At 39.2% G+C, this 20,401-nt stretch overlaps 1 protein-coding gene across 2 annotated transcripts in view; it reads right to left on the bottom strand.

The window, feature by feature from the left end:
* laptm4b (lysosomal protein transmembrane 4 beta) overlaps positions 1-20,401 on the bottom strand; it is a 61,960-nt gene that overhangs the window by 15,144 nt on the left and 26,415 nt on the right. For both annotated transcript variants that reach the window (XM_003219520.4, XM_062980155.1), the window contains exons 3-5: positions 16,755-16,828; positions 13,479-13,601; positions 6,726-6,824 (exon numbers count right to left, since the gene is read on the bottom strand). In XM_003219520.4, the coding sequence (XP_003219568.3) occupies positions 6,726-6,824; positions 13,479-13,601; positions 16,755-16,828 (296 nt within the window). The remainder of the gene's footprint in view (positions 1-6,725; positions 6,825-13,478; positions 13,602-16,754; positions 16,829-20,401) is intronic.

Below are 20,401 nucleotides of genomic sequence, written 5' to 3' on the forward strand. Positions count from 1 at the left end.
CCAGGGTAGATACACAAACCCACTGAGAGTAGAGCCACCAGCTGCCACTGGCTGAAAATAACATACTATTTGACTAGGCTATTAAGGTTGAATGCTGTAAAGAAAACACACAGTCTTGTGTTATAAAAGTGGCTGAGACATTCTGGAAGCACCAATCTTTCCCCTAAGTTGTATTTTAGCTTTCCACAATGTGTGCCCTTTAGAGGTACTGGACTAAAAACTGTCTTAGACATTGCCAGTGTAGTTGTGAATAGTGATGTAAGGGGTCTAAAATCCAAACATCTTCAGGGCAACACAATGAGGAGGGTGCTGTCCAGTGCAAGCAGTCCAATTTCATGTTGATTTTCAAGCTAAAGAGAAACGGATTCACACACAATAGTCTGCTGTGTACAGTATCAATAGGCTGCTGCTGGCAAAATTATCAACTCATCACCTTCTTCTTCCTAAAAGTGTGGCAATGAATGCAGTGCTTTGGGGAAAAAATACAAGAGCAGTTCCACTGAAGACTGTAAGGTGAAGAGGAAAAAGATGGGTGCCCAGTAGTCAAAACAGGCAGATATGAAAGTCTTACTTCTTACGAGAAACACCCTTCAATGAACCTCGGTTGGATTATTACATGCACATTTCCTATCCATGGACAGACAAGGTGTTATTATTTTTGTTGGGTTAATTCAACAGGCAGACTTATTATAAGGCTTAACAAATTTTGTGACATTAGCTTTTAAACGCAAAAGCTGCAATAGCTAGATCTTACAACTTTTTAAATAAATGCTTCCAAATGAAAAAATGCACAGTTCACAAACTCCAAATCTATTTCCCTTTAGCATTTCTCTGAAGAAATGTAAATTAAGATGATAACAGGGGCTATAGGGAGTTTAAGCCTAAGCTGTTGTTGATCTGACGTATTAGAGTAAAATTCCAAATTGTTATTTCAAATTATAGAAACCTGCAAACATTCTTAATCCTTTGTGGCTGGAGTTGCAAGACTGCAGTGTACCCATCAGTAGTTTTTGGCTAAGTGCCCAAAGTGTGTTGTTTTCTAAAGTGGAAGTTGCTCCCATTAGCCAGGCTCAGGGAGTTTCCTAAACAAAGTGGTCGCCAGTTTGCCCACATCAGGCAAGCAGCTGCCAAAATAATCACCCACATGAATGTGGGAATATGAGCAATGAAAGTCTGGACTGCTGGCCAAAGTATCTTGGAAAGAGTCAGTCTCTGTGTGTCACTCTATTTTCTTTCTCGCACACACACATACACGTGTGCACATATATACACACACACACACACACAGATGTTGTAATGGAAATTCATGTTGCCCAGCACTTTTCCTACGGATTTGTCCTTAAAAGCCTTTCCCCTCTCATCGGACTGAGTCACTGACCTATTTTACAGTACATACCTTTCTCTCTCAACAAAACAAAAACACAGGAATGCATTTTCAAAATGGCCCAAATATACACTTCACTAAATAGAATGGGAAGCTAATTCTTCCAGTTCCCTCTTTAAAAAGGACTGTTATATCACAGTAGCTCAAAAACTAAGCAATGAATCAGGAAATTCCTCCTTTGAATATTATCTCTTAGGTAGCGTTTGGACAAAACTCTCTTAGTCTCAGTCACATTATCTGCAATATTGGGGATAAGAATAATAACCAGAGGAAACAGCTGGAGGAGGAGTTCTCTTCTTAAATTTGGTGTCAGGCACCCCACTCTCTCCCAGAAGACTGCAGTCAGCATTCAGTTGAGACCTATGCAAATATATAATTATTCAAATCCACACAGAGGAAGAAAACGTTGGTTTGGAATTATTTGAGCAAGAGGAAGGCTAAAACCTCCTGTGACTCTGACCAACAATACTGAGTATGCATGTTCTCTTGAGTAATGTGGAAATATCAATAACTTCTACACTGGAGCCACTGGCAGAGGGAGATGTTTCAGCAATATTGAAGCAGACACTGGTGGAGATGTTTTGGGGGCAGGATCAAGGATTATACATAACAGGCTTCTGCAGGGAACCATTTATGCACTCTTTGCCTTATAAGAGTATTGTAAAAGGCCATAGCTTAATAATGCATGTGAAATGTTTTTAACACATGAAACCAGAATATATAGATAGATAGAATTTAAAAATGTTGTAACCCACCTCCACCTTTTGGTGTACAAAGTGCTCTATAACAATGGTTCTCAAACCTCAGTATTCCAGGTAACCTTTAGCCTTTCAGACTTCAGCTACCAGAAACTGAAACCAGGTTGGCCAATGATAATAGATTCTGAGAGATTCATTTATTTACTATATTTATATCCCAAAAACATGAAGAACAAAGCATCTAGATGATCAAAATGTGAGAACCACTGTTTTATAATCTACTAGATCAGGTGCTGGCAAAATGTAGGCCATGTATACTTCTCCAGGGCTCTTTTTGTAGTTTTCAGGAAATTAACAGGGTTTTTTTTGTCCCACAATGTCTTTTTAGAGCACATTTTGAACAAGTTTTAAAGGATGTGGATCCACACTGTTTTAGGTCCAGAGAAAGCTTTAAAAAAAACCTTAAGGTTCTGAGCACATCTTGTTAAAATGGCCTTTGCTGGGACTACAATGGCCAAGGATGGGGGCAAGGGAGGGATAAAATGTAGTGAAAATGTCCTCATTGTTCCTAGAGTTTTAATGTTCCTAACTGTTTTAATGTTATTTTACTGTATATTGGTGTATTGGCATTAATTGCTATTTTTGTAAGCCGCCCTGAGTCCCCTCGGGTGAGAAGGGCGGGGTAGAAATGATGGAAATAAATAAATAGAGGGTGTGTGGGGAGGACATTTCGGGGCAAAAATGCTTGGTTTTTTTTAGTTGGGTTGGGGTGAAGTCCCTCAAAGTTTCCTAAGAGGCTCACAGTTGCTCGCAACTGATTCAGATCATAATACAGAAAATCAAATACAGTTGGATTTGGGTTTGTTTGAATGAGAATTAGAATCAGAATTGTGTACCTTTTCTGATATTGCTGAACTACAGCCCTCAGTATTTCTTTTCATTGTTTATGTTGGTTTGGGGTTGCTAGAAGCTGCAGTCCAAGGGTGGCAAAATTCCCACCTTTGGTTAAAATTAACCATACTTCCTTCAGTTTACAGGGTGCTTAGGTTGGTTTGAAATTGAAAGTAGAAGCTACAGATCTCAGCTGATGTGCAGTGAGATGCTGGGTTTGTATTATTATTATTATTATTATTATTATTATTATTATTATTATTATTATTATTACATTTATGAATATCCTACTTTTGTCTTTCGATTGAAAGTCATAGCAGCCATGGCTCAAACAACCTGTTTAGGAACACTAATATATAAGTTAATGGTATCGAGCCATCCCTTTAATGTGAAATGGCCCCTTTAATGTGACATAAAAGTAAGAATGTGAAGCTTCAACATAATCAGGTTCTTTGAGTTGTCTTTTTCAAAAAATGAATATGTGTGTGCATTGTCTGTACATTCCATTCTAAAATAAACTTTCCTGCTCTCTCTTCAGGGAGTGAAGGAAAAGCCTTGGATCAGAGTTTAAAAGTTACAGGATTTAACTCCAAAGCCATCTCTTTTTAAACAAAAATACTTATCCTGCTTTTCCACGTTTTAAAATTACTGTATTGTCACGATGAGTATAAGATTAATAAGACATGGATTACTTCTTTGTTTTGAGAATAAATGCAAAGGGTAGAAAGAAAGGGGAAGTAATTTCATTTTGATTTAAGCAAATGCAATCTGGTGGATAAATTACAATAACAACAAAAAAAGAATGCAGCAGAAGAAAGTCAAAATGGCCAAACATGAAAAGCTCTTCATGTACAGGAAACCACAAAGGAGTGCCTGTTGCCTGCCAAAGATTAATAGGATCCAGTGGTTTGATTTTATAAGGCTTTAAAAGGATACTAACATAGAACAGGGATTCACTAGTTGGCTCATACACAGTGGCAAAATTAAAATTTACCTTTCCTATAGGCAATACAGACATGGTTTAAAGAGGGTGGTTGTCTTTTGTTCCTGTTCAGACATATGAATTCTTCTTACCCCAAAAGCAGGAGCACCTAATGACTGAGAAATTCCACTCAGTCAAAAAAAAGTTTGTAGTGTACAGGCTTTTATGACATTTGCTGATGGAAGAAAATTGAGTGAAGTTAGGAAGGAATAAAATCGAAAAGCAAGAATAAAGTGTGTATGACATGGGGGGGGGGGGGGGGGACGGATTTGTAAATGGCTTAAAAATAGATCTGCTGAGAAAATGAGCTGTAGATTATACCTCACCATAAATGGAATGAGTCAGCAATGCAATACGGTTGCAAAGAAAGCTAATCCTATTTAGGAGGTACCATGGCCACAATTTGGACAGATAGATGGTTATACTGCCTTATTCCATTGTGACAAATGTTGGGGTCCAAACACATCTTGAGAAATTAAAAAGGCATGCAAAAACATGAAAACCAATCTCAACTGTCAGATTAAAAATTCAGTTGAGTAAAGAATGAAATGAAAGCATTTGTGAAAGAGAAAAGCTCAGAGTACTGGTGTGGGGTGGGAGGCAAAAAAATAAGTTGTAAAATAGTTCCTCTTTCTATTTACAAATAACTATCCATTTATTTACAACTTTTGTTCTAATAGCTTCCATGACAGTAATTAATGATATATGTTTAATTACAAAGTCATCAAAATATATCAAACTACTGCTTTCTTTACTTTTTAAAAATGAAAGCAACCAGACTGTAAGACTACAGAGAGAGGTTGAAATGCAGTAACATTTAGAATATTTTGGCTGGTATATCTAGTGAAGTTACATATTTGTTGGTACATGAAAGGGAGCCTCTCTCATAAGTGAATTCTGGATGGTCATGAATCCTGGCAAGAGGTTCCAAAGCCTTTTTGTATCACTTGTTGACTACAGTCAGATCCTGCCTATAGGATTCCCATAGGCGACTCATTGGCTACTAGGTGTGTAGCTGTTTGCTTCTGTGTCTACCAATGATGAGTGATAATTGTCCACTAGATATATGTGCAGTTGCATTCAGTTTGCATTCATCTAATAAATTCGGGGTTTAGGCTTTATGTAAAACCAAATAAATTTGAAATTAGAATACCAGAACTGATGGGCTTATGCAATAAATGTGTATTTTATCACTTAATAAGAGCCATGAAAGTGATACAGGCATTTTAACAACCATGTAGGCTAAATTCCATCTTTCCATCATAAAAAACAGCTTTGGCTTTCCCCCATTGTTGCTTTTTGGAAGATCCTTTTCATCTTCAAAAACAAAAGGTTAGTCCAATAAATGAGATAATCCTGACCTACTTTCAGCTTGAAGTGTACAACCAGAAAAATTGTTTAATTCAGCTTAATTCTCATGAAGTAAATGGGACTTAAATCCAACTCTACTTGATTAGCTAACTTCAGGATCATAGTTAGTGGCTCACTATATGGAATCTACATGACAACATATATATAACTATCATTGGTCTCCAGCCACCGTTAAGGAAACTGGGGCTTTCTCTCTGACTGGGAAAAAAAGATAGTGGCTTAAAGAAAGGTAAATATTTTGTGCCCCACCACAAGACAACCTGTTCCATCCCATGTTCTAATCTTTTTTGCTGGCCATCCTTCCATCATAACATTTTTGCTTCAAGACAGTATCCCACAGCTCCAGTTTGAAAAGCTACATCGCAAACCCAAACCTTGGCAAAGTTTTTTAAAACTACAACTTCAAGAAATCTTCCATATCCATTTACTGTACATAGCTTTTACACTGCCAGTGCTTGCTGGGGGTTTTGGGATTTGTAGTCCAAATGAACTTTTTACAAGCGGTAGGAAATATCTCATGCACAATGAAGATCTGCTATAACTCATTATTGGAAGCATTTAGAAACTTTATGAAATTCAAGGCTATTGCACTTTAAAAGTATCCTCTATAGCAGTCTAGCATATGCTATTTAGAGGGAGAATCCTGACAGACAAGAAGAAAATTTTAGAAGCTGTGCATATACTTCTGTGTCTGAACAAACCTTTCAAATTATGTGTTTACTCTCCATCTCCTTTCAATATAAATAATTTAAGGTGAATACACTGGGCAGTACAAAGTCTATGAAAATGTTGCTTTGTATTTATGCAAGCTTCCAGTTACCTCCCTGTGGCCCTATAAGAAGAGAGACAAAGAGGAGCAAGTAAGCCCAAGGCTCATACAGCTAGTTCAATGTAAAAGGAAATTATGCTCATCCTATCTGAACCAAAGCACAGAAACCTCTAGTATGTAGATGTGTTGTGTACTGCCATGGAAACCATGGATGAACTGGACTAGTTACACTCTCTCAACTTCAGAGTAGGCAAAGGCTACCCCCTCCCCAAAAAAAACTTGCCAAGAAAGCTCAATGGAAGGCTTCCCTTTGGGTTGCTATAAATTGGTAAAGACTTGTAGATACACAACAACAATTGGCCTCAGGTGGATTCTGTGAGTTGTAGTCCAAACAGTATCTGCTGATCATAGAGTGAAATACATTTGATTCATTGAGGCATGTATCAATGCCTGGCTTTCAATGTCCTACGGAATCAAGCCAACGGTTAGCCATGCTAGTTTTTAAGTAACATTCACTTTATGTCTTTCTCCTTTCACAGTTTTCTCCATCTCACAAAAACTATTGTGTGGAACATAAATGAAAACATTCAAACCAATTTCGCATCTTGATCTTGACAGAGAAATGCTTACCTTGAAAGCCAATGTGATACTTATAAAAAGAAGAATAATCACAACTAAGCAGGTGGAATTCATGGACATAATTTCTTCCTTGTAGGGAAAGTTAGCTGGCTGTGAAAAATCAAAATGTATATTGTTAGTAATCACGAGTTTTCCTGACATGCACACATATATATGCTCACTTGTTTTTTTAATATTGTACATACAGATACAAGATGTGATTGTTTGTTTATTACTTGGATATATATTTGAGAGCTGAACTGGGAAGATATGCTTTCAGATCACCATTCAATAACACAACACAACATTTTTTTTCTTGGTGCTTTATTTTTAGTCCTGTTCTTTGGGTTATTTGAATCATATAGATTGTATCAGATCTAGTTTCTTAGATTTTCGTGATTTTCTATGGGAGAGCAGATGAAGACTGGTATATGGCATATGATCTGTATCTCAAAAAATTGACCCGATAGAGGAAAACTTGTGTCATTTTTGGAATCATAATATACCCAGGTCTAACAGTTTAGGCACCAAAATGGGTGTTGGCCAGTGAAGCAACCCATGCAAGCAAAACTGTATTCATGTAAACAAGATTGTTTTCAGGGGCTTGATCCTCAACGGATAACAGGGTGTATCCAGTTAGTTTCTGTACCTGCATGACCTGTCCCTGCTTATCAATGCATCTGCAGAAACCACATGTTACAATAACAAGATAATGGCACCCTCTGCCTCACAACGGCAAAGAGAGAAGAATGTGTGTATATCTCCCACTGGCCAACAGTCAAATCCCACCCATCAAAGAGAGTAAAACCCTTGGTTCAAAACTGCTTTGGTGTCCCCTTCCTTTTAAGAAGCGGCATCATCTTGTTCTGTGGTGCTGGTTATTGACCGTAATATACATATACATATAATATCCTGTAATTTTTTTTATTTGAAACCACTTGGATCATTCTTCCTGCTTTCTGGCTCACAGAAACTAGTCATCCTTTTGGCTTGAGGTGACACTGACACATTCATGTCAAGATTAGCATATTTATTCATTTTAAACCTCACAGCAGTTTCACGAGGTAGACAAGATCATTTGGCCTTACCCAATGATTTCATATCTAGTTGTGGTTTTGAGATGGATTTTTGCCCAACCCCAACTTTTAGGTATACCCCATTTTTACAAAGCAAGATAACCTGGCTAGGGAAACTAAATTTTAGTACCTGGTTTGACAAGTCAGTAGGTTAGGAAACAAACAGAGATACTGGCCATTAAAACACAAGTAAATAGAGAACCCTCAGTCAAAATTCATAAATCCAGCTACCAACTACGGATACTCCATTAGCAGAAACCCTGAAAGGGCAGATGCTCAAGTTACATGGCATTTGGTGTGCAGAACTAGATTCTGCTCAGAAATGTATTCATGCTTGTCTATTACTTAAGAACATTTTCTAAAATGAATTCATTGAATTAAATACCATAGTTACTGAAGAGATCACATCATTAGTTACAATAGTGAAAGATGATAATCCATACAAAATTAAGTTATTGGCATCTAACATTGAAACAATTTTGAAATCCTAGTTACAGCTTTTCAAAAACTACTCATGTTTGAATGAAATATTTCCCAAGCCCTTAGATAATGGGACAGCAGAAGATGGCTGTTGTGGTGTGACGGCCCATATTAGAACTTTAGCATCATTAGAAAGATAATTGAAGAAATTCCAATAAAATAAATACAAATTTACTCTTGATTTAAGCTTTTAAAAGGTTCTTAAATGTTTCTCAGGTTGTAAAGATTGAGGTACAGTTTGGTGTATGTGTGTGGTGTAATGATTAAAATGGCAGAGTACAGCAGGGCTTGCCCTGGTTCAGACTCCCCTTCAGCTACCAACCCTATGTCACACCATATCAGGCTAATAATAATAATAATAATAATAATAATAATAATAATAATAATAATAATAATAATAATAATAATTATTATTATTATTTATATTCTGCCCTATCTCCTGAAGGGACTCTGGATGGATTCCAATCTTAAAAGGAAGGAGCTCCAGAGGTGGGGGCAATCATGGAGAAGGCCCTTTCTCTCATTCCCACCAGCTGCTTGAGATGGGGGTGGGACCAAGAGCAGGACCTCCTCTGATGACCGCAGTGTCCAAGTTGCTCTATAAAGGGAGATGCGATTAATCCTAGCTAAGCCCTCCCCCATGCAAAACTGCTATGAAAATAAAAATGTGTCTGATTTTATATTTCTTGGAAAAAGACTGGATATCTGTGATATCCCATTATAGATACAAGCATCATCTTCTTATTTGACAGGATAGGAACCAGAGCAATGTCATAACCCAGAGAGACTCATATAGCCATATACCAATAGTTCTATACTCCCTCCACTTTCTTATTAAACCTACATGCTCTATTATCTTTTAGAAAGGACAGTGAGATAAATAATTCCCCCCCCCCCCCCCACCCAATATTCTGAAAATAGTATTAATTCCTTGGCATTGCTGTCAAATTCACAGAGGTGTAAACCATGACAAATATACTCTTCTCCATGAATTTATTTTTTGCTGGCTACATGCAAGACTTTTTCTTCATCTGCAATTGCACTGAAGTATTCCGATTGATTAATCCCACCAGATGGCACACAACAGATTGGAGATAAATGTTATGCAACAATGCCTTTGGCTTCTTTAAACAATATTCTGTCCTTGTGCTGAAAATTATATTTTGATCACTTTTTGTTTTGTTGTGAACTGAACACATATCTGCTTTTACAGAAAGGTAGTTGTCTTCATTTCACAGCACTGAAGCAGAGGGAAAATGTCAGTCTGGTCCCCCTTCCTGGCAATGCCTTCCTTTGTTAATTAATACACTTCACTGATTATTAACACAGTCACTGAGACAGATTGACTCAAGGATGTGTGAACCTTAAATCTAAGCTAATTGCTCGCTCTACAAATCAAACATGGCAGGTTGCATGACAAGTTTAATGTTATCTTCTTGCAACGCTGTTGAAAAACCATGGGGAAATTCAGAATTTGGAGAGCTCATTCCTTTATTCCAAGGCATATTCTGAAACCAAGAGGCAGCTGCTGAACCTAAACCACACATGTTAAACGCAAAGCCCATGAGTCTTCAATACTAGGGCAATATAGTTACATTTATACAATTTATACAATTACAAATAACCCTTTGAAGGCAACTATAATGAGAAGAGGAGGAGGAGGACGATGACGACTGATGTGGCCCTCAGTTGAAAAGTGTTTGACATCCCTGGCCCAAACAACTATGCATCAACTCTATGGGCAAATAAGGCATGGCCTAAATGGCCCCCACAGCTGATTCTGTAGCCCAGGTTGGATCTTTTCTTGTTTTTGAAATGGCGCATTACTTCTCCTGAAAGCCGTGGTTCACCTTTTAAAAGGATCACAGCCTCCCTTCATTCTGTTTCACAGTAATTTGTTTTGTTTAAATTGCTATATGTGTGTGTGTGTGTGGGGGGGGGGGGGGGAGGGGACAAAAAAGTAACTTTCCTGCCCTTGCTAAAGTTGCCCATGACTGTTCTATGCAGCTGTTAGGATGGCAGATGAATTGGAAAGCTCCATGCTTGCAATTTTTTAAAAATTGCAACAAACATACAACCACTTTTACAAAGCCTGTGCTATTTTAAGAACAGATGATGTAGTAGTGAGAGAAGGGGTAGGTTCAATGGAAGCACAAGAAGTCCCATTAGCTAAATTGGGGGAGCAGTCTGTAAACCCCTCTGTCCTGCTTCTTCCTCCCTCCTCTTGCTTTGGGTGATATAGGCCCAAATAATGTTTCTCTTGGGGAGGGATTCCTGAGAGGCATTGTGGCTGGCCTGGCCTGGGAAATGCCTGAGTTGTGGCAGTCCAGGTAGCCATCCCTGTGAGGTTGCCTTGGTGTGTGTGCATTTGCACAACAACTGGATGCATTAACAGCTGGACTTAACACAATGCTTGAAAAAGCGCAGCAGCTTGTACCTCTATTTATACACTAGTCTACTCATCCAACAGGATTCCAGCCAGAATGTCCTAAATCAGATTATGCTAAAAGCAATTATCGGGGTAATTATCGCATTGTGACTATTTATATTGTTCTTCTACCCCATTTTTTTAAATGGTCAAACTGGTAAATAAAAATGACTACTGAGGAAGCTTGGGGACACTCTGGAATGTAGTTTATGTTAAGTTTCAAACATAAAGAAGTGCCTAATTATTCAAAATGATTGACACACCAGGGATATATGATTAAATTAGTCATTTTGTTATGCAAGCCATGAGTTTTGCATCTCAAAATGGAAGCCTTCCAAAATCAGGATTTTGGTTTTCCTGTAAAAGCACATGCCCAGAGCAGCATTGTACCAGCTATGAATGATTAGATTGGAAGCTGAACACAACTGAAGATTAACTGAGTTTGAAAAAGCTGTTCTTGATAGCATATTGAGAGCACCTGACCTTTTCCTTCACTTCTTTAGCTGAAGTAGGCACAAGTGGAATGAACAGCACTGGCCACAGCAAAAGAGACAATATACTTGGGGCTTGCAATTGAAAGAGCAAGTACCATATTAGGTCATGGCAATTCTGCTGACAGAATGGAGGTTACCTCGATGTGATCCTTATGTATCATTCTCAGCAAAGCTCTGCTAAATGCTAAGGCAAAATAAATCCATAAACTCTGAACTCTGCTACTGTTTAGTAATAAGGAATTGACCCACAAGCCTGGAAACATGGCAGTGTGGAAACGGCTTGAGTAAAATTTGGCTCTCTGGGAATTATGAAAGAATATATCAGTCCATTCTGCAAAAACACTTAAGAAATGTTATATTTCTGTTTATGGTCCTCATGACATTTCAACCTAGGCTAGCAGGCAGTTGCCTCAGTTGCTCCAGGCAGACTGAAATGAATGGAAATAGTGTTATGGAGCCCTTACTCATTACAGCTGAAGTAGAAATTGTACTGCTCTCCAGATATTGCTGGAAAGGAATTGCGAGCAACCTCCGTCAGCACGGCCAATTGTGAGGAATGCTGAGAACTGCAGTTCAAAAAAATTGGGAGGGCCACATAACTCCTACCCCTAAACAAAAAAAAAGTTGGAAGAAGATCACAGGATCCCTGTGTGAAATACAGCAAATACCTTCTAACTGTCAAAATTTGTTAGGAACAGACCTGACTTTCTCAGTTACTCTACTTTTCAACTGCTTTTAAAAAGCCCCAGTTTCTCCTCCTTTTGCTCAGCTTACTTCAATAGAAAGAATTTAAACACACTCCCCACAAAGAGTGGGACTTAAATGTGGCAGAGAACTAAGGGGTAAGTTGTCAATTGTCAGAACAGAGTTGTCAACCATTAAGGATTGGGGGTGGGGGCTTGGACCACCTTACTTGAACCCACTTCACTTGTGCATGTGTTCTAAAAGGCTCTCATTCCTTAGCATAGAGCCAATTATGTCATGTCCTCCTCATGTCTTGCTTTAGATCAGTGGTTCTCAATCTGTGGGTCCCCAGATGTTTTGGCCATCAACTCCCTGAAATCCTAACAGCTGGTAAAATGGCTGAGATTTCTGGGAGTTGTAGGCCAAAACACCTGGGGACCCAAAAGTTGAGAACCACTGCTTTAGATCCAGAAAGGGCATTTTTCTAACCAGGAAGTGACTTTGTGGTTTATTTAGTGTTGGGAAGGGGCTTCTTCCAAGACTAAAAACAAAATACAGAGCAAAACACAGCAAAACTGTACCATTTGGGAGAAGGGGCATTTTTTTTTACATAAAAAGAAAATCAACAATTTGGGGGGGGGGAGGGGTAGGAAGTCCTGGCATCTCAAAATATTTTTGGGGTGAATTATTCACATTTTCTTCAGCTCTGCTGTATGTGATGTGATGAAACAGGGATTAGTATTGTATGATTTTTCAAAAGTAACTTCACTTCTTTCTTGTAATGTTTTCTCATGCAGTAAAACCTAATTCACCATTCTTTAGGTTGTGGCTCTAGCAAATCCACATATGGGAAGCAGGGTGGCAATTAAGTGTTAAACCAAAACTAAAGACAAGACCATTTACACTAGCAGTATTGTGTCTCTCTTGAATTAATCCATTCCTGCTCCCATGATAACATATGACATCATTATCACAGAATCCCAGCTCCAGACACTGATGGCAGGAGGGGGAATGTGTTGTGTATTATCTAATACATGCCATATACAAGACATTTATGATAAATAAGAGGGGGAGAAAGTCAATGAGGAAATGCAGCTGCATTTGCAACTCTCCATTTGCTGCTTGCACATAATATACAGTATTTCCATTCTCATTACCAGTCCCAATCAATCTTCAGTATATTGCAATGACCTGGGCATTTCATTTTTGTACTAATGAGTATTTCTTACATAAATAAATTGGTTTTCCATTTACCCCAAGCTTTGTCAATTAGCTTAGGGATCACTGCTATTTTCTCCCTGGCAGAGGCTTACTTTGTGCCTAAACAGCCCAGGCACATTAAAACTACTGTCATTATTAATACTTTTAAGTACTGGATTGGAACCAGGCTTAGTGAAACATAACAATAGTTACTTAAGTTAATCCAATCGATATTAATTGGCTCACTCCAAATAAAACTAAGCCTAGATCAAACCCATTTGATTGGCTGTTTGATGATTGTATTCTACATGAGGACATACATTTTGACTGCATGCTATTCTGGAATCCAAACAGGATGAACGTTTGTAAGCAAAGGTTTTGAACAAATGACAAAACGTTTTACCAGTTGTCGCAGATAATCCTGAATGGTGCTGGGGTACACAAGGATGCTGATAGCAACGAGGGTGTTGAGTGCAAAATCAAAGATTTGATAACAGAAGAATGGGATGATCCAAGCCGCATGTTGCTATATATGTAAGAGAGAGGAAGAGGGAGAAATCTTAATGCTTAGCTACAATATGTTCATGACATAATCCTGAAAAAAGATATTGGTGGACTGTACTTCATGTCATAAGCACAGAGCACATGTTACATAACAGAATGTTCTTGAGGTTCATGAGTACCTTGCAGACTCCCCAGATCTCTTCTTTTATTTTGATAAAAAGATACATTTCTGTTAATAAAATATATTCTCTCTCCCTTCCTAGATGGGTGTATTGATAGGACTCTGGCTAGATCCAATGGATGGGAAAATGTCCCCATGATGTGTTGAACCTACCTACCTCTGATTCAAAACCACACAGTATGTTACAATTGCTACCAAGAGTTTTGCCAACCCCAAAAGAGCTTTCCTGTGTTAAGCTGACACATTTTCCCCACTCCATCATTTTGAATTTTCAGCCATGCAAAAGGTTGCAACTACACAGAGCTTTTGTGCCCTCACAGAAAACAGGATTGGACTGGAATTCTTAATCTGATATTGATCACCTACATTGTTTAGGCCACAATGGCTAGAGTGTGACTCATGGGCTGCATGAAACCAATGAAGGCCACTTTGCAGTCCTTGAAATTCCCAAATAGCCTCCACAAGTTGCCAATTTTTAAAAGAAGTATTCAGCATGATTGTCAGGCAATTTAAACATTTCATGGAGTGCTAATAGTTTGTAAGGCAACGTTTGGTTAAGAACTGTGCAGTCAATCCCCCCAAATGTGATGACTCATGGGCCATGTAGTCCCGTTCCTAGTACTATTGTGGCAGATGAAGAGGAAAACTTGGGTTTTCCACCGTTTCAGCCAGAATTGGAGCCCTTGCACCTGCAAGATGTTTGGCCACAAGAAGTCAGCCAAACAAGCCTTGAGCAGAAATCTCCCCCATTTTCTCGCCGGGATTATTATAATCAAGATAGAAGCGCTCGGGAGGCGACTCGCAGGAGCGCCAGGATAGCTGCCAGACAATTAGCTGATTAAGTCTGTTTCCCTTGGGAAACTTTAAGGAGTCATGCATCTGGACACAGTATGGGTTTCGTTTCTTGTTCCCCAGGGAAAGTGTTCCTTGGCGGGAAAACAAGATCCTATATAGGTGTTTGCCCGCAAAGAAATCCTTGCGGAGTCAATTCATCAGCTGGAGGAGTGAGATCGTGTGTAGACTTCGTACTCCAGTTTCCTGTTCCCCGGACCAAGTTTCCAGCCTTGCCTTGTCCCGCGTTTGCCCACGGATCAAGTTTCCAGCCTTGCCTTGTCCCGCGTTTGCCACGGATCTTGTTTACTCTTGTTGCCTTGTTTCAAGTCTTGTTCTAGCCAAGTATCAAGTTTGCTTTCCAGCCGGATTGTCAAGTTTCTATGGACCTAAGGACCTTGTCATTTCCCCACACTTTGCTTGGCAAAGTGTGTGTTTCGGTTATTGGATTATAACTTTGGACTCTAATATCACATATTGGACATTATTTCTCTGGACTATATTTGACCTTTCCTGAAAGGTCTACTTCTGAACTATTTTCTACACTTGTTTTTATTGACTTTATATATTTCCTTAATAAAGATATTAGTTAGATTCTGGTCTCTGCGCATGGTTATTGGTGCTCTGCAGTCTGGGTCCTGACACCAAATGCATGAAAATACATTAACCAACACCACTTGACCCAAACTACGCTTACCTTAGGTTTGCTTGATACATCCACTCAAAACAACATAGCAGATAATGTGACGCCAGTTGCCATTTTAAGAGGGACTGCAGAGTAAAATGGAGGCAGAGGTAGTTGCCTGACCCTGGTCTAGATCAGTGGTTCCCAAACTTATTTAGCCTACTGCCCCCTTTCCAGAAAAAATATTAGCACCCCTGGAAAGGGGGCGTGGCTTAGAGGGGTGGGCGTGACTCCGGCTGAGCCTCTCCCTAGTCCAAGATGCAGGGCTGGGAGGGGAGGGGGCGGGGCCACAAATGGACTGGGATGGGTGGAGTTACGAGCTCTGAGGCAGGGCAGAGCTTCTATCCCTGTCCTGCGACGCCTGCCAGGACACAGGGGGCGGGGCTAGAGGAGGGGCAGGGCTAGAGGAGGGGCAGGGCTAGAGGAGGGGCGGAGCTAGAGGAGCTGAACCTCTATACTCTGCCCCCGTGTTCTAACAAGCGCCTAAGGGGAGGTATACAGAGACTCAGCCCTGTCTCGCGCTCTTGGGAAAAGGCCCCACCCCCACCCCTACCCCCGCCCTTTAGTCCTAAAAGGCCTCTCAGGAGAGGTATAGAGGCTCAGCCCTGTCTCATTCCCTATCTCCGCCCTCATTCCCTATCTCCGCCCTCTGTGTCCCAACAAGAGCCTCAGGAGAGGTATAGATTCTCAGCCCTGTCCCAGGCTCTTAGGAAGAAGCCATGCCCACACCTCTAGCTCCACCCCCTGTGTGTCCTAACAGGCGCCTCAGGTGCTCAGCCCTGTCTCCAGCACTTGGGAAGAGGCCCCGCTCTCCTCTGGCCCTGCCCCAGTGTCCTAATAGGTGCCATCACCGCCTCCTGAATCGCTCCAGCGCCCACCGGAGGGGGGGGGGGTAGCGCTCACTTTGGGAATCACTGGTCTATATAAAGGTAAAGGTTTTCCCCTGACATTGAGTCTAGTCGTGTCCGACTCTGGGGGTTGGTGCTCATCTCCATTTCTAAGACAAAGAGCCAGCATTGTCCGTAGACATCTCCAAGGTCATGTGGCTGGCATGACTGCATGGAGCACCATTATCTTCCCACCGAAGTGATACCTATTGATCTACTCACATTTGCATGTTTTCGAACTGCTAGGTTGGCAGAAGTTGGAGCTAACAATGGGAGCTCCTCCTGCTCCCCGGATTTGAACTGCTAAGCTTTCAGTCAGCAAGTTCAGCAGCTCAGCAGTTTAACCCACTGCATCAGGCACTAATAGTGCCTGGTTTAGGCACTATTAAATTGCATCATCTGCATATGTGCACTTGTTTATATTACCATGATAATGCCTTCTCCACTAGTACCCTCTAAGCAACTTAATAGGACAAATGCATCTTAAGAGCAATTTTATTATTTTCCCTTAACTCCTCATTTATATTATCTACAAATACTATTTATTAATGTTTATGCAAGATGGTTAAGGCAAAATAAGAAATGCATTACCTTATATGCTCCATATGTGGCCATTGCGCAGATGAGAATCATGAGAAGAGAAATTGCTGTGGCAATACACATGTCTGAAAAAAATAAATAAGTCACAGCAGTAATGTTAAGAATTTAGAAAGTCTGTCAAGGTGGGGAATCTGAACACATCCATTAAAAAAGCCCAGTCAAACAGTGTGAGTGAAAAAATATCCATGTTTTTAGACATCTTCCATTACATTACCGGTGTGTCTATGTGTCTTCAAATTGCCAGTTGACCTTTGGCAACCACAAGAATTTCACAAGCAAGGAACACTTAAGAGGTGTTTCTGCCAAAATATAGCCTACAGAACCTGGTATTGTTTGTGGTTTCCCATCCAAGTACTAACTAGAGCTGACTTTACTCAACTTCCAAGTTCATACAGGATCTGGTGCTTTTATTGGGCCACTACTATCCATTACATTATCATCCTTAAAATTTTCAAGGTAGCATGGAAACCCTTAGACCTTTATTGGCTTCTAATGAACTGGCTTTAAACCCTAAATTATAACTTCATTGTTGAAAGCAAGAAGCAAAGTGTGCTTCAGTACATACAGGCAGTTCCCAAGTTATGAACAGAAAAAAAGTTCTGTAGGTTTATACTTAGGTTGAATTTGTTTGCAAATCAGAACAGGTATGTTTTTAAGTTTAACTCCAGCCATACATATATATAGCTTTGGATAGCATAGGGAAGGGTTAGCATCCCTGTGTTTTTGTTTTTCTGTCTGTGCACCTGTTCAGAAGATATCACGTCACTTTCTGTCCCTGTGACAATTGGATTTTGAAAAAAAAAATGTGGCTTGTTGTGGAAACAAGGATGGGAGAGAAAGCTTCAGTGGAGACCTCTTTTCCCCATGATAACTCTTCCGGGAATGATTTCTCTTGCTCCCCGTTGTCTCACTCCTGTTCTTAACATTTGTAAATCAGATGTTTGTAACTCAGAGACTGTCTGTATTTATATTTCTGGGCATATCAATCTCCTTAAAGAAGATTATTTCCCTTGCTGCCAAAATATTCAAGAACTGGCCTTGGACAACACTTGATATTGTCATAAACTTTGAATGAGTCTATTTATATAACCTCGGCCCTCTTCTGATGCATGAGCAACCTCTGCTGGAAGACCAGAGAGTCTGTGTTCCTTGATTTGCAATTGTGTGTCCAACTCTTCCAAGATATGAAGGACCACAAAGACTTCTGGCCAGAACAGGATCTTTATCACAGTTAAGAAAAGTTCATTTTTTATCTTCAACATTCACTCTTCCCCAGCAATCATGGCTGCTAGTTATGAGATCATACAATTGTAGTCTAAGTTCTGATCTACACTTTAGATTTGACCTAACTGCATTGATCTCACTTTTGACTCATACCAGATCTGGATACCAATTCTTCTGGCCTTGGTCCACCTCACTTCCAAATACTTTGCTCTTATTAATTATTCTAGTTCTTGTGCTTCAACTATGGCACTCATGAAGATATTTTTTTCATTACAACAAAGTTGATAATTCTCAAATCTCATATTAGAAAACAGGTTCTCAGTGCAATTTATTTTGTTTCTTAATAGAAACATTACCTGCTTCAGTCTGAGAACTGGTTTAACAAAGATTGCCTGATATATTTAAAGACATTGATTTTTGAACTATAAAAATCAATGTTTTGAACTGAATTTAAAGGCATTGATTTTTGAACTACAATCACCAGAATCTGCCAGCTTGAATGGTCACTCATTGTGGGAGATTCTCAAAACTGTAGTCTTTTCTAAAGTTCTGTATAGATTCATCTGGTTAATGTGCAGCCATTGTTTCATGAATAAACAACAGATCAACTTTTAAAGACTTGTAACAGCAATACAAGTGCAACAAATTATGAAAAAATACTACAGGTTGAACACCCCTTATTCAGAATTCCAAAATCCAAAATACTCCAAAACTGTCTATATGGAAGACTGAGAAAGTGACAAGTTTGCTTCTGGATTGTTCAATGTACACAAACTTTGTTTCATGTACAGAATTATTACAAATATTGTATAAAATGGTTTTTATGTTATGTGTTTAAGGTGTATACGAAACATAAGTGAATTTCATGTTTAGCCTTGGGTCTCATCCTCAATGATATCTGACTATGTATGTACAGTAGAGTCTCACTTATCCAACACTCGCTTATCCAACATTCTGGATTATCCAACGCATTTTTGTAGTCAATGTTTTCAATACATCATGATATTTTGGTACTAAATTTGTAAATGCAGTAATTACTACATAACATTACTGCATATTGAACCACTTTTTCTGTCAAATTTGTTGTGAAACATGATGTTTTGATGCTTAATTTGGAAAATCATAACCTAATTTGATGTTTAATAGGCTTCTCCTTAATCTCTCCTTATTATCCAACATATCTGCTTATCCAACGTTCTGCTGGCCCGTTTATGTTGGATAAGTGAGACTCTACTGCATATGGAAAGTATTACTATTCCAAAATCCAAATAAATAAATCTGAAATCCAAATCACTTCTGCTTCCAAGCAGAATAAGACACATACAATCCACATAGCTTCTAGATCAGGCATGGACAAACTTTGGCCTTTCAGGTGTTTTGGACTCCAACTCCCAGAAATCCCAGCCAGCTTACCGGCTGTTAGCATTGTGGGTGTTGAAGTCCAAAATACCTAGAGAGCCGAAGTTTGCCCATGCTTGTTCTAGATTGTAATATATTTAGAGACCAGTCAAAATATTTGGGAACTTATATGGGTCTGCTTTAAATATCTATGACCAACTGTACAAAAGCTAAAGTTCTTGTTTTCATTGTTGTTATTAAGTACTACTATTTTATAAAATATATGGCCTAGTCTTACTCTCAAGGAGTAGATGAAACTAACTTTAAAACAACAAATGTGAAAAGATATTGTACATGGAGGAAAGCATGACTCACTGTGCGCTAAGAGCATATGCCTCCCAATCCTCATATGCAATGCTCTATAGAGGGTGGGTGTGTAAACCTAAATTCAAATGACATCCAAATAAAGCAGATTATTATGGTTGAAGTGAGTATTTGAACATGAAAGTTGATCTCCCATCTTTGAAAGCTTAAAGCCTCAGCCAGTTATGATACTGTCCCACTGCTCTTTTGGCATAAGACTCAAAGCAAGATACTTCAGCCAAAAACAGCATTACAGCAGTATTATTTTTCTGTGCTCTGTACACACAGTCTTGGAACAAATACCAGCGGACAGATGACCTAAAAATGAAAAGCCAAGATTCTCAACCTCACTAAATAAATGGATATTGGGAATTGGGACCAGAAACAGAAACGACACTGCATCTGTTTCTGGGGACCACACCTATATATATATTTGCGGAAGTTAACAGAAGTCACTTCCTGTTCAATTCCTATTTCAAAAAAAGCCTGTTCTCAATATAAACTAGACAGAGAGATGCAAAAACCATAGGAAGCCCTGGGACCTGCATGTGGCCAAATTGACCATACTTTGCCCATTCCTGCCATAAGCCATAATGAAGGTTAACCAGTTTTCAGTTCAGAAAAAAAATGGCAATTGAAAACTTATACGCAAAAGGTTGTTGTCTCATCCTAAAAGTGAATCTGGAAAAAGGAAACTTGTACAGTATATGTAA

This window comes from Anolis carolinensis, chromosome 4, assembly GCF_035594765.1.
Source record: "Anolis carolinensis isolate JA03-04 chromosome 4, rAnoCar3.1.pri, whole genome shotgun sequence".
Classification (NCBI taxonomy): domain Eukaryota; kingdom Metazoa; phylum Chordata; class Lepidosauria; order Squamata; family Dactyloidae; genus Anolis; species Anolis carolinensis.